Source organism: Manis javanica, chromosome 3, assembly GCF_040802235.1.
Source record: "Manis javanica isolate MJ-LG chromosome 3, MJ_LKY, whole genome shotgun sequence".
NCBI lineage: Eukaryota > Metazoa > Chordata > Mammalia > Pholidota > Manidae > Manis > Manis javanica.
Genome location: NC_133158.1, coordinates 164645446 through 164658750, shown reverse-complemented (window position 1 = coordinate 164658750; position 13305 = coordinate 164645446). Strand labels below are relative to the sequence as shown.

Below are 13305 nucleotides of genomic sequence, written 5' to 3'. Positions count from 1 at the left end.
CTAGGGGGGAGCAAAGAGACGAAGAAATAGGTGTTGTAGGTGGCAGATACTGTGCCTAAATGAGGAGGAAAGAAGAACCAAAAGAATGTCAGAGGGGAAGAGTCAAGACCGTAGATCTAGAGATGACTTTTGGAGCGGAAGGGGGACGGTGAAAGGAAGAGGGAGGAAAGAAAGGTGTTAGCGAGGAAATTTTGGACTTTTTGAGGAAACTTGAGAGAAACCACTTTAGATGGCCTCAGTGTGTTTGCCCTGGAACCAAACATTAGATCACTGCTGCTCCAGAGAATACTGCGAGGAGGGGAGCGCTGAAATCAGGGTAAACCGTAGGCACCCGTTTCTCCTCCTCGTAACCAGCAGGCATCAGAGATGGATGTTGCATTGGTTTTGTTATTTAAATGAGATTGATTTGAACAGGGAAGCACTAGCTGTTATTCTTTTAAGGATAATTAAAAAAATTTTTAAGGGCTCGCATTGTACACCAAACCAAATTTTGGGAAAAAGAGAAATGACAGCGTTAATTCCCTAAATGCTTAAATTCTGATCTTTCCACAAATATTACACTGATTTTGAAATAAGAGATTTTAAAAATCCAATACTGTGGTAATTAAATTTTTTTCCTTTTTAGTAATCATATTTCAGTATTGAAAACTTATTATGCATTATACCTTATCTCTTAGATATGTCTTATGTACCTTCTTGTAGGAGTGGATTAAGAAAGATGGCTAAACTAGAGGATGCCAGAAATGTAGGCATATTAGTAGCCCACCTGGGTATGAAAAAAAATAAACTTTTTAAAACTATCATTCTACAAGTGTATATCCAATGCGATCAATTCATAACCCATTCCCTGGTGAGAAAGGCATTCCCTTGAACTGCCATCACACCTGTGTACTGCCTGGATCACAGGACAAATGGAAGAACATGATAAATCCTTGTAGTATACGGGTGTGAATGATTCTGCTGTATCGCATTAGAGACACACTGGTGCATTCTACCGTCAGCTTTCCCTTTCTCCTCTCCGGGTCGTGATTTGTTCCTCTGACTAACGATCACTTTTCTTCCCATCAGTGAGCGTGTTCACATTCGCATACGTGCATTTTTCTGTCTTAGTTATAGTCGTCTGAAACACAATCTTAATTTCAAAATCTTAACTGCATGCTTTGTTAAACCATAGTCCTTTGTTTCTCTTCAGCATTTATACTGGATTAATATTTCTGTCTTGTTGCTGTCCTAACCCTTCAGAATGACAAAGTGCCAAAACCTAATGTAATTTTCAAAGCCAGGCGTGGGGATTTAGCTTAGTAATAACTGCATGAATATATAGTTGGCTTTCTTGTGTATGTATCATTGATTACATATCCCTGTTGCTTTTTAGATTCTCTTGGACAATATTCTCACCTGGAGGTAAAACTTAACATATTTTTATCTTGATTTATTAACCACAGATTGTATGAAATCTTACTTATTATTAACTTTGTTTCAAAACCCATTCAGCCTGTCATCAAATTGAAAGACTCTCTCAATAATAAAACAGTAGGAGCAGAGATGACACAAACATCCACATCAGGTAAATTTTGCAGTGCGGGTTTAACTCTGGAAAGCAGTATACTGAATATATAAAATATAGTGTTCTTATTGCTAATTCAGTTTTTCTTTTTTTGCAAATTTAGTTAAATGATTTTACATAAATAAGTCAGATGTTATTGTTGGTATCCATGTTTCCAAAAAAAAGGCTTATAAACATTTGAAAAGATTTTTTTTTAAAAAAGCTTTAACTCAGGGGAGCCAAGATGGCGGCGTGAGTAGAGCAGTGGAAATCTCCTCCCAAAAACACATAGAGCTATGAAAATATAACAAAGAAAAATCTTCCTAAAATAGAGACCACAGGACACAGGACAACATCCAGACCACATCCACACCTGCAAGAACCCAGCACCTTGTGAAGGGGGTAAGATACAAGCCCCAGCCCGGCGGGACCCGAGCGCCCCTCCCCCCGGCTCCCGGCGGGTGGAGAGAAACCGGAGCAGTTTTTTTTTTTGGCGAGCGCTTTTTGGAAGCCTTAGAGGGACGGGCCCCCGTTGCTGGGGAGGCAGGGTGGCGGGACCGGTGAGGAGGTGCCTGGGAACGGCGCCGGAGGACAAAGAATATCCCGCGTTTCTCCCTGCGAGACCTGGGGGCGGGTGCCTGGGACTGGTGCCTGAGGACGGAGGAGGTCGCGCGTTTTTCCCCTTTTTTTTTTTTTCTCTTTTTGGCAAGCGCTTTTTGGAAGCCTTGAAGGGACGGGGACCCCAGTGCTAGGGAGGCACGGTGGCGGGACTGGTGAGCGGGTGGCTGGGACCGGCGCCTGAGGACAAAGAATATCCCCCATTTTTCCCTGCGGGACCGGTGGGCGGGTGCCTGAGACCGGCACTTGAGGACAGAGGAAATCGCGCGTTTTTCCCCTTTTTTTTTTCTCTTTTCTGCGAGTGCTTTTTGGAAGCCTAAAAGGGACAGGGACCCCGGTGCTAGGGAGGCAGGGCGGCGGGACTGGTGAGCGGGTGCCTGGGACCGGCACCTGAGGACAAAGAATATCCCGCATTTTTCCCTGTGGGACCGGTGGGTGGGTGCCTGAGACCAGCACCTGAGGACGGAAGAAATCGCGCGTTTTTCCCCTTTTTTTTTCTCTCTTTTTACCGAGTGCTTTTTGGAAGCCTTGAAGGGACAGGGACCCCGGTGCTAGGGAGGCAGGGCGGCGGGACTGGTGAGCGGGTGCGTGGGACCAGTGCCTGAGGACCAAGAATATTGAGCGTTCCTTCCCTGCGGGACCGGTGGGTGGGTGCTTTTTGGAAGCCTTGAAAGGACAGGGACCCTGGTGCTAGGGAGACAGGGCAGCAGGACCAGTGCGCGGGTGCCTGGGACCGGCACCTGAGGAAAAAAAAAAAAAAATCGCGTGTTTTTTCTTTTTTTTTTCCTTTCTGTTCCCTCTCTCATTGTTGCTGTTGTTGTTTTGGTTTGGAGAGTGCTTTTTGGAAATCTTAAAGGGGCAGGACAGGTCACTTAGACCAGAAGCAGGGAATCTGGGGATCTCTGGGCACTCTAACCCCCTGGGCAGCAGGGAGCACAGAGGCCCCTTACGGAGATAAATAGTCTCCTGGCTGCTCCCCCTCTAACGGGGCTCCACCATTTTGGAGGAACAGCCCCAGCCAGGCCAAGCCCACAGCAACAGTGGAGATAAACCCCAAAGCAACTGGGCAGGAAGCAGAAGCCCTGTCTGCGCACAGCTGCCCAGCACAAGCCACTAGAGGTCGCTATTCTCCCAGGAAAAGGCTACAAACCAACAAGAAGGGAAGCTCTTCCAGCGGTCACTTGTACCAGCTCTGCAGACTATCTCTATCACCATGAAAAGGCAAAACTACAGGCAGACAAAGATCACAGAGACAACACCTGAGAAGGAGACAGACCTAACTAGTCCTCCTGAAAAAGAATTCAAAATAAAAATCATGAACATGCTGACAGAGATGCAGAAAAAAATGCAAGAGCAATGGGATGAGATGCAGAGAAAAATGCAAGAGCAGTGGGATGAGATGCAGAGAAAAATGCAAGAGCAGTGGGATGAAGTCCGGAAGGAGATCACAGATGTCAGGAAAGAGATCACAGAAGTGAAACAATCCCTGGAAGGATTTATAAGCAGAATGGATAAGATGCAAGAGGCCATTGAAGGAATAGAAGCTAGAGAACAGGAACGTATAGAAGCTGACATAGAGAGAGATAAAAGGATCTCCAGGAATGAAACAACACTAAGAGAAATATGTGACCAATACAAAAGGAAAAACATTCGTATTATAGGGATACCAGAAGAGGAAGAAAGAGGAAAAGGGATAGAAAGTGTCTTTGAAGAAATAATTGCTGAAAACTTCCCCAAACTGGGGGAGGAAATAATCGAACAGACCATGGAATTATACAGAACCCCCAACAGAAAGGATCCAAGGAGGACAACACCAAGACACATAATAATTAAAATGGCAAGGATCAAGGACAAGGAAAGAGTTTTAAAGGCAGCTAGAGAGAAAAAGGTCACCTATAAAGGAAAACCAATCAGGCTAACATCAGACTTCTCAACAGAAACCCTACAGGCCAGAAGAGAATGGCATGATATACTTAATGCAATGAAACAGAAGGGCCTTGAACCAAGGATACTGTATCCAGCACGACTATCATTTAAATATGACGGTGGGATCAAACAATTCCCAGACAAGCAAAAGCTGAGGGAATTTGCTTCCCACAAACCACCTCTACAGGGCATCCTACAGGGACTGCTCTAGATGGGAGCACCCCTAAAAAGAGCACAGAACAAAACACACAACATATGAAGAATGGAGGAGGAGGAATAAGAAGGGAGAGAAGAAAAGACTCTCCAGACAGTGTATATAACAGCTCAATAAGCGAGCTAAGTTAGGCAGTAAGATACTAAAGAAGCTAACCTTGAACCTTTGGTAACCACGAATCTAAAGCCTGCAATGGCAATAAGTACATATCTCTCAATAGTCACCCTAAATGTAAATGGACTTAATGCACCAATCAAAAGACATAGAGTAATAGAATGGATAAAAAAGCAAGACCCATCTATATGCTGCTTACAAGAAACTCACCTTAAACCCAAAGATAAGCATAGACTAAAAGTCAAGGGATGGAAAAACATATTTCAGGCAAACAACAGTGAGAAGAAAGCAGGGGTTGCAGTACTAATATCAGACAAAATAGACTTCAAAACAAAGAAAGTAACAAGAGATAAAGAAGGCCACTACATAATGATAAAGGGCTTAGTCCAACAAGAGGATATAACCATTCTAAATATATATGCACCCAATACAGGAGCACCAGCATATGTGAAGCAAATACTAACAGAACTAAAGAGGGAAATAGACTGCAATGCATTCATTGTAGGAGACTTCAACACACCACTCACCCCAAAGGATAGATCCACCGGGCAGAAAATAAGTAAAGACACACAGGCACTGAACAACACACTAGAACAGATGGACCTAATAGACATCTATAGAACTTTACATCCAAAAGCAACAGGATATACATTCTTCTCAAGTGCACATGGAACATTCTCCAGAATAGACCACATACTAGCTCACAAAAAGAGCCTCAGTAAATTCCACAATATTGAAATTCTACCAACCAATTTTTCAGACCACAAAGGTATGAAAGTAGAAATAAATTCTACAAAGAAAACAAAAAGGCTCACAAACACATGGAGGCTTAACAACATGCTACTAAATAATCAATGGATCAATGAACAAATCAAAATAGAGATCAAGGAATATATAGAAACAAATGACAACAACAACACTAAGCCCCAACTTCTGTGGGATGCAGCGAAAGCAGTCTTAAGAGGAAAGTATATAGCAATCCAGGCACACTTGAAGAAGGAAGAACAATCCCAAATGAATAGTCTAACATCACAACTATTAAAACTGGAAAAAGAAGAACAAATGAGGCCTAAAGTCAGCAGAAGGAGGGACATAATAAAGATCAGAGAAGAAATAAACAAAATTGAGAAGAATAAAACAATAGCAAAAATCAACGAAACCAAGAGCTGGTTCTTTGAGAAAATAAACAAAATAGATAAGCCTCTAGCCCAACTTATTAAGAGAAAAAGAGAGTCAACACAAATCAACATAATCAGAAATGAGAATGGAAAAATCACGACAGACTCCACAGAAATACAAAGAATTATTAAAGACTACTATGAAAACCTATATGCCAACAAGCTGGAAAACCTAGAAGAAATGGACAACTTCCTAGAAAAATACAACCTCCCAAGACTGACCAAGGAAGAAACACAAAAGTTAAACAAACCAATTACAAGCAAAGAAATTGAAACAGTAATCAAAAAACTACCCAAGAACAAAACCCCGGGGCCGGACGGATTTACCTCGGAATTTTATCAGACACACAGAGAAGACATAATACCCATTCTCCTTAAAGTGTTCCACAAAATAGAAGAAGAGGGAATACTCCCAAACTCATTCTATGAAGCCAACATCACCCTAATACCAAAACCAGGCAAAGACCCCACCAAAAAAGAAAATTACAGACCAATATCCCTGATGAACGTAGATGCAAAAATACTCAATAAAATATTAGCAAACAGAATTCAACAGTATATCAAAAGGATCATACACCACGACCAAGTGGGGTTCATCCCAGGGATGCAAGGATGGTACAACATTCGAAAATCCATCAACATCATCCACCACATCAACAAAAAGAAAGACAAAAACCACATGATCATCTCCATAGATGCTGAAAAAGCATTTGACAAAATTCAACATCCATTCATGATAAAAACTCTCAGCAAAATGGGAATAGAGGGCAAGTACCTCAACATAATAAAGGCCATATATGATAAACCCACAGCCAGCATTATACTGAACAGCGAGAAGCTGAAAGCATTTCCACTGAGATCGGGAACCAGACAGGGATGCCCACTCTCCCCACTGTTATTTAACATAGTACTGGAGGTCCTAGCCACGGCAATCAGACAAAACAAACAAATACAAGGAATCCAGATTGGTAAAGAAGAAGTTAAACTGTCACTATTTGCAGATGATATGATACTGTACATAAAAAACCCTAAAGACTCCACTCCAAAACTACTAGAACTGATATCGGAATACAGCAAAGTTGCAGGATACAAAATCAACACACAGAAATCTGTAGCTTTCCTATACACTAACAACGAATCAATAGAAAGAGAAATCAGGAAAACAATTCCATTCACCATTGCATCAAAAAGAATAAAATACCTAGGAATAAACCTAACCAAGGAAGTGAAAGACTTATACTCTGAAAACTACAAGTCACTCTTAAGAGAAATTAAAGGGGACACTAATAAATGGAAACTCATCCCATGCTCATGGCTAGGAAGAATTAATATCGTCAAAATGGCCATCCTGCCGAAAGCAATATACAAATTTGATGCAATCCCTCTCAAATTACCAGCAACATTCTTCAATGAATTGGAACAAATAATTCAAAAATTCATATGGAAACACCAAAGACCCCGAATAGCCAAAGCAATCCTGAAAAAGAAGAATAAAGTAGGGGGGATCTCACTCCCCAACTTCAAGCTCTACTACAAAGCCATAGTAATCAAGACAATTTGGTACTGGCACAAGAACAGAGCCACAGACCAGTGGAACAGATTAGAGACCCCAGAAATTAACCCAAACATATATGGTCAATTAATATTTGATAAAGGAGCCATGGACATACAATGGCAAAATGACAGTCTCTTCAACAGATGGTGCTGGCAAAACTGGACAGCTACATGTAGGAGAATGAAACTGGACCATTGTCTAACCCCATATACAAAGGTAAACTCAAAATGGATCAAAGACCTGAATGTAAGTCACGAAACCATTAAACTCTTGGAAAAAAACATAGGCAAAAACCTCTTAGACATAAACATGAGTGATCTCTTCTTGAACATATCTCCCCGGGCAAGGAAAACAACAGCAAAAATGAGCAAGTGGGACTACATTAAGCTGAAAAGCTTCTGTACAGCGAAAGACACCATCAATAGAACAAAAAGGAACCCTACAGTATGGGAGAATATATTTGAAAATGACAGATCTGATAAAGGCTTGACGTCCAGAATATATAAAGAGCTCACACGCCTCAACAAACAAAAAACAAATAACCCAATTAAAAAATGGGCAGAGGAACTGAACAGACAGTTCTCTAAAAAAGAAATACAGATGGCCAAGAGACACATGAAAAGATGCTCCACATCGCTAATTATCAGAGAAATGCAAATTAAAACTACAATGAGGTATCACCTCACACCAGTAAGGATAGCTGCCATCCAAAAGACAAACAACAACAAATGTTGGCGAGGCTGTGGAGAAAGGGGAACCCTCCTACACTGCTGGTGGGAATGTAAATTAGTTCAACCATTGTGGAAAGCAGTATGGAGGTGCATCAAAATGCTCAAAACAGACCTACCATTTGACCCAGGAATTCCACTCCTAGGAATTTACCCTAAGAACGCAGCAATCAAGTTTGAGAAAGACAGATGCACTCCTATGTTTATCGCAGCACTATTTACAATAGCCAAGAATTGGAAGCAACCTAAATGTCCATCTGTAGATGAATGGATAAAGAAGATGTGGTACATATACACAATGGAATACTACTCAGCCATAAGAAGTGGAAAAATCCAACCATTTGCAGCAACATGGATGGAGCTGGAGAGTATTATGCTCAGTGAAATAAGCCAAGCGGAGAAAGAGAAATACCAAATGATTTCACTCATCTGAGGAGTATAGGAACAAAGGAAAAACTGAAGGAACAAAACAGCAGCAGAATTACAGAACCCAAAAATGGACTAACAGGTACCAAAGGGAAAGGAACTGGGGAGGATGGGTGGGCAGGGAGGGATAAGGGGGGGGAAGAAGAAGGGGGGTATTAAGATTAGCATGCATGGGGGGGAGGGAGAAAGGGGAGGGTGGGCTGCACAACACAGAGAGGACAAGTAGTGACTCTACAACATTTTGCTAAGCTGATGGACAGTAACCGTAATGTGGTTGTTAGGGGGGACCTGATATAGGGGAGAGCATAGTAAACATAGTATTCTTCAGGTAAGTGTAGATTAAAAATTTAAAAAAAAAAAAAAGAAAGAAAGAAAGAAAAGGGGGATTACTCCTTAACAGGATAAAACTATTGGTAAATCAAAGATCAACGCATGCTTTAAATATCCTTAATGTTGATCACTTAAAGGGTGTCAGATGATCAGCTATGGAGGTACTCTTTTCTGATAATATTCCTTTCTCTTAATAAAAAAAAAGAAAGAAAGAAAAAAAAAGCAGTTACTGTGTGCTGACGTCCAATGAGTTCTGCACAGTGGTATAGAGGGCATGCCAAAGTGTGGGCAAAGGGTCTTTTTGTTTCTATGCAGAAGATCAAGGCCTAGCTTGGATACCCAGAAAATGAACTAAGATACGATATGAGGAGGAGCTTCCGGCATCAGCACTCTCTGGAGGACTTGTGCCGGGGGATGATCATCAAAAAGCCTCCACAGGGATCCGGACGATGCTGCGGTTGTGGCTGCATCCAGCCCACCATCTCCTGGACTTGCCATAAGAAGGAGGAGGGAGATGTCTAGGCTGGCATGTGCATACAGTGAGACAACGAATTTGACTGGATCTGTACTGTTGGAACTCAACCAGGAGTTGGGAGGGGTGCAAGTTGTAGCACCCCAAAATCTCATGACTATAGACTATCTATGGTTAAAAGAACATATGGGATGTGAACAGATCCCAGAAATGGGCTGCTTTAATTTGTCTGATGGTTCAAGTACAGTTGGAAAATATCCATCATATCATAGATAAATTTTCACAAATGCCTAGGGTGCCTAAATGGTTTTCTTGGCTTCACTGGAGATGGCTGGTAATTATAGATTTGCTTTGTTTATGTCACCGTATTCCTATTATGTCAATATGTGTGTGCAAATTAGTTAGTAGTTTAAAACCTATACATACTTAAGGTACTATACAAGAAGATATGTCAAAGAAATAATCAATCCTCCCAAGTTTCCTTCATATGCTACATCTATAGCTTTTCTTCTTCCTTCCTAATTACAAACTTTAAATAGAATTCGTGCCTCATATCGAATTTACCGAGTATCATAATTCCTCCAGGTGGTAAAGATACCTCGAGACAAGTACTGGGCATAGAAGCCACAGGGCATAAATCTGCAAAGAAGTAAAAAGCTAACCTTTGCAAACAATATGGCTTCTCTCTCACTTACCAACTTTACATTTCCCTGTATGGCCCCGGAAGATGACTGGTTAGCCAGAGACGGGTAAGATTCCTCAAGGGAGGAACAACCTAAGACAGGCACAGTCGCAGGGGGGCCATCAGGTGAGAATTTGGGGATCAACAGAGGTGAGGCTCAGAACCTCACCCCCCCTGCTTTGAGAGAAATCTTCTGCATCCGTGGATGTCTTGCTGCCCTTGTCTAGCCTGGATTAATACTTAGTCCATAGGCACACACCTGATCATCTGATCATCTACATTTGCCTTCTTACAGCACTAAACTATGTTTTCTACCTTTATCTTGCATCTACCTACCACTTCAGCATTTTATTAAAAATAAAAATAATAATAATAATAGGAGAAATGTGGGATCAACATATAAATCAAGTACAAAAATCAAATGAATATTCATATTTGACCTGATGGTTTATAGGTCATATTGCATGATCAAAACCGAAAGTTTCTGTGATGACTGCCCTTGTACTGTTCACCATGTAAGAATTTATTCACTCTGTAAGAATTCGTTCACCATGTAAGAACTTGTTCGTTATGCTTCAGAAGATTGGAGACTGACGAGAATTAGGCTTGAGATGGATTAATGATTGTACATTGAGCATTGACCCCCCTATACTGAATTTTATTGTTGTTAACAACCATTTGATCAATAAATATGAGAGATGCCCTCTCAAAAAAAAAAAAAAAAAAAAAAAGCTTTAACTCAGAAATTTCCACTTTTATGCTTTGATACCCTTAAGTTCCCAGTTTGAAATCCTTATAATTCTTAGGGATTCCCAGAGGTTAGTAATTAGACTCTTTGAGATTTTCCATTGTTTTCAAATGCTTATATGTGTTCCAGCCTTCATGTACCTAGAGTTAAAGGCTCACTTGCTGCTGTGTCAGTTCTGTTTTAAGTTTATCTCATGTTAATACTGATGATTTTAAGCCAACCAGATGTTCTGATATTAGGAGAGTGTGTGTGTGTGTGTGTGTGTGTGTGTGTGTGTGTGTGTGATCGATTATTAATAGTGGGGGAAGTAATTAATTATACTTTAATGAATATTTGGCAGACTTTTAAAATAGTAATTGTGAAATGTTGGTCTTAGGATTCCTCTGTATTAAAAACTATTGAGAATTCCAAAGAACTTTTAGTTAAATGGGTTGTATCTATTGCTATTCATGTTTTTAGAAATTAAAACTGAAAAAATTTAAATACAGGCATATACGATCATACCTCCCATTAGCCATTAGAGGTGTGATGTTATTACATGCCGTATCTCTGGAACATTCCACCATACGCTTGTAAGAGAATGAGAGTGAAAATGATAGATAACATTTAGTGTTTTGATGAAAATAGTTTTGATCTCTTGGGGCCCATGAGCAGATAGTTATATATAGTTACACCAACGTGGCCTCACTGTTATCGGCTTCATTCCTCCTACGTCACAACAACATGTCAGACCAGGTGCTATCTGACACATCCGCTCAACGGTGCCACTGTAGTTTGAAGGTGGTCCTAGACAAGATGTAAGTGAATAATGAGCATAACTGTGCTCTTCCAATGGGTTTCAGTCCTGGGCAAGTTCACTATGGATTCAGTGTGTCCAGAAGAAATGACAGTAAAATGTTCTTGGGGTGAAAGGGTTATACCCAACTTTATTTCCACGGCAGCAGGACAATCACTAAAATCCTGTTCACTCAGAGCTAGTCTGCGTGCGGCAAGCTGGCCTCTGCCTCTGGGCCTCTGTCCTCAGTGCTGCCACCACTCCAGCCTCTGCTCTGCTCTCCTGCAGTCTTGCAGCCATGCCACCGTGTCGCACCCAGACCACTGGGCGGAGCTCTTTATATAGAGTCAGTAGCAACGTATTGCCCACACGTGTGTAGTGAGCTCGCTGACCAGGGCCAGGTGAGAATCCGAGCCACAGAAACTTTCATTTTATCCACACTGCTCCCGGAAGACTGTGTACAAAACCAGATGGCAGATTGGATTTGCCCTGTGGGCCACAGCTTGCTGACCCCTCATATAGACAGGAAGAAGGAAACCACAGAAAAGAGACTGAGAGGCGAAAGAAGCTTTAGTTTTCCTGGACTCGTATCAGCCCATCTTGAAGTATTTGTTCACCCATGAATACCAAAGTAAACAGGGTGCTCAACTAGTTCAACTTCAAATGTGGTTCTTTTTCTAGGCCTTATGTCTTTTTCATTTCTGTTCCTTAAAAATTTTATTCCTTTAAGCAGAAAAAAAATAGTAGTTTGTCGCTTTCTTGTTTTTTTTGTTGTTGTTGTTGTTGTTGTTGTGAAACCATTAATTAAGAGTCCATGTTTGACTATAGGGGCAGCAGTGGAGGGAGATAAACCAGGGGCACAAAAGAGGTGTGGTTAGTAAGATTGAATGGTAATTGAATGTGAAAAGTTAGGGAAGAGAGAGATGTAAATTGGCTCCTAGCTTTCCAGGTTTGGGGAGCATGCAGATTGGACATGAGGAATGAACAGCGAAGGCAGTGGGTCAACAGAAAGACCCTCCCTTTTTTTTTTCTGTACGTGTTAAGTTTGATGGAATATCCGTGTTTGACATTTTCAGTAATTGGATAATTGAATAATAGGAGTTTGTGGCTAGAGAGCTCCAGGGTTGGAGATGCAGACTGGAAATAATCTGATTATAATTATTAGACAAACTCATATATCCCGATGAGCTTGTTTGTGTTGGAGAACATGTAGAATGAGAGGCCAGTGGCAACGCTGTTGGAACAGCAACATTGAAGGGATGGGGTGGGCAGGGGGGAGTCGGTAAGAAGACTGAGTTGTGGCTAGAGATGAGCAGCAGAGCAGGTGGGTCCAGATAGACTCTGTAGAAACGGAAGGAGACAGTCTGAAGACGTGTTACTTTATAACACCGGAATGACAAAGTCTGTCACGCTTCTCTTGTAACTGGAAATAGGGCCGGAGGGAGTCGCGTGTCCTGTGTTTTGCCATGCTGCAAAGTACAGCACCTGTAGACCCAGCTCCCTTGTGGTCGGGTTTTGTTCTGAACTGAGCAGTCTCAACCGAAGAGCTGGGGAAGTTGTGTTGTGTTACGTTGTAAGTGTAAGTTGTAAGCATATTCTCCTCTCCCTGCACCTAGTGGTGAGTGTCCAGAAAAGTTATGCTATTTAAGTTTGACATTGTCAGTTTATGATCCTGATTCTTCTACTGATACTATTTTCTGTCAGTCTGATCGGGATTGGGTCGGATTATGGTCACTGTGAATAGCAGTTGTAGTTTTCACATTTTGATAAATACACAGGAGGGGAAGTAATTGTTGTTAATACATCGATTGCCTACCAATAGCATAATTAATATTCATTCCACTATAGTCTCCAGGTGTGGTCCCAGATGGACACTTTTTAACAAAGCATCAGTTTTACACTTTTAAATACATATAAGGTGAATTTTATTTTTTCTCTATTAGGGAAGAAGCATTCTGAAGAGGACTCTTTAAAGAAGTAGGTTCTTACGTTT

General features: G+C 41.3%; 2 protein-coding genes across 3 annotated transcripts in view; one reads left to right on the top strand and one right to left on the bottom strand.

Moving 5' to 3' along the window:
* Positions 1-13305, bottom strand: part of LOC140848495 (1-phosphatidylinositol 4,5-bisphosphate phosphodiesterase eta-1-like) — a 254577-nt gene that overhangs the window by 180423 nt on the left and 60849 nt on the right. The gene's annotated exons all lie outside the window — the stretch shown is intronic.
* LOC108407493 (ankyrin repeat domain-containing protein 26-like) overlaps positions 1-13305 on the top strand; it is a 129762-nt gene that overhangs the window by 74973 nt on the left and 41484 nt on the right. Inside the window, exons 47-48 of the mRNA XM_073232295.1 lie at positions 1376-1404; positions 1495-1567. Coding sequence (XP_073088396.1) covers positions 1376-1404; positions 1495-1567 — 102 coding nt within the window. The remainder of the gene's footprint in view (positions 1-1375; positions 1405-1494; positions 1568-13305) is intronic.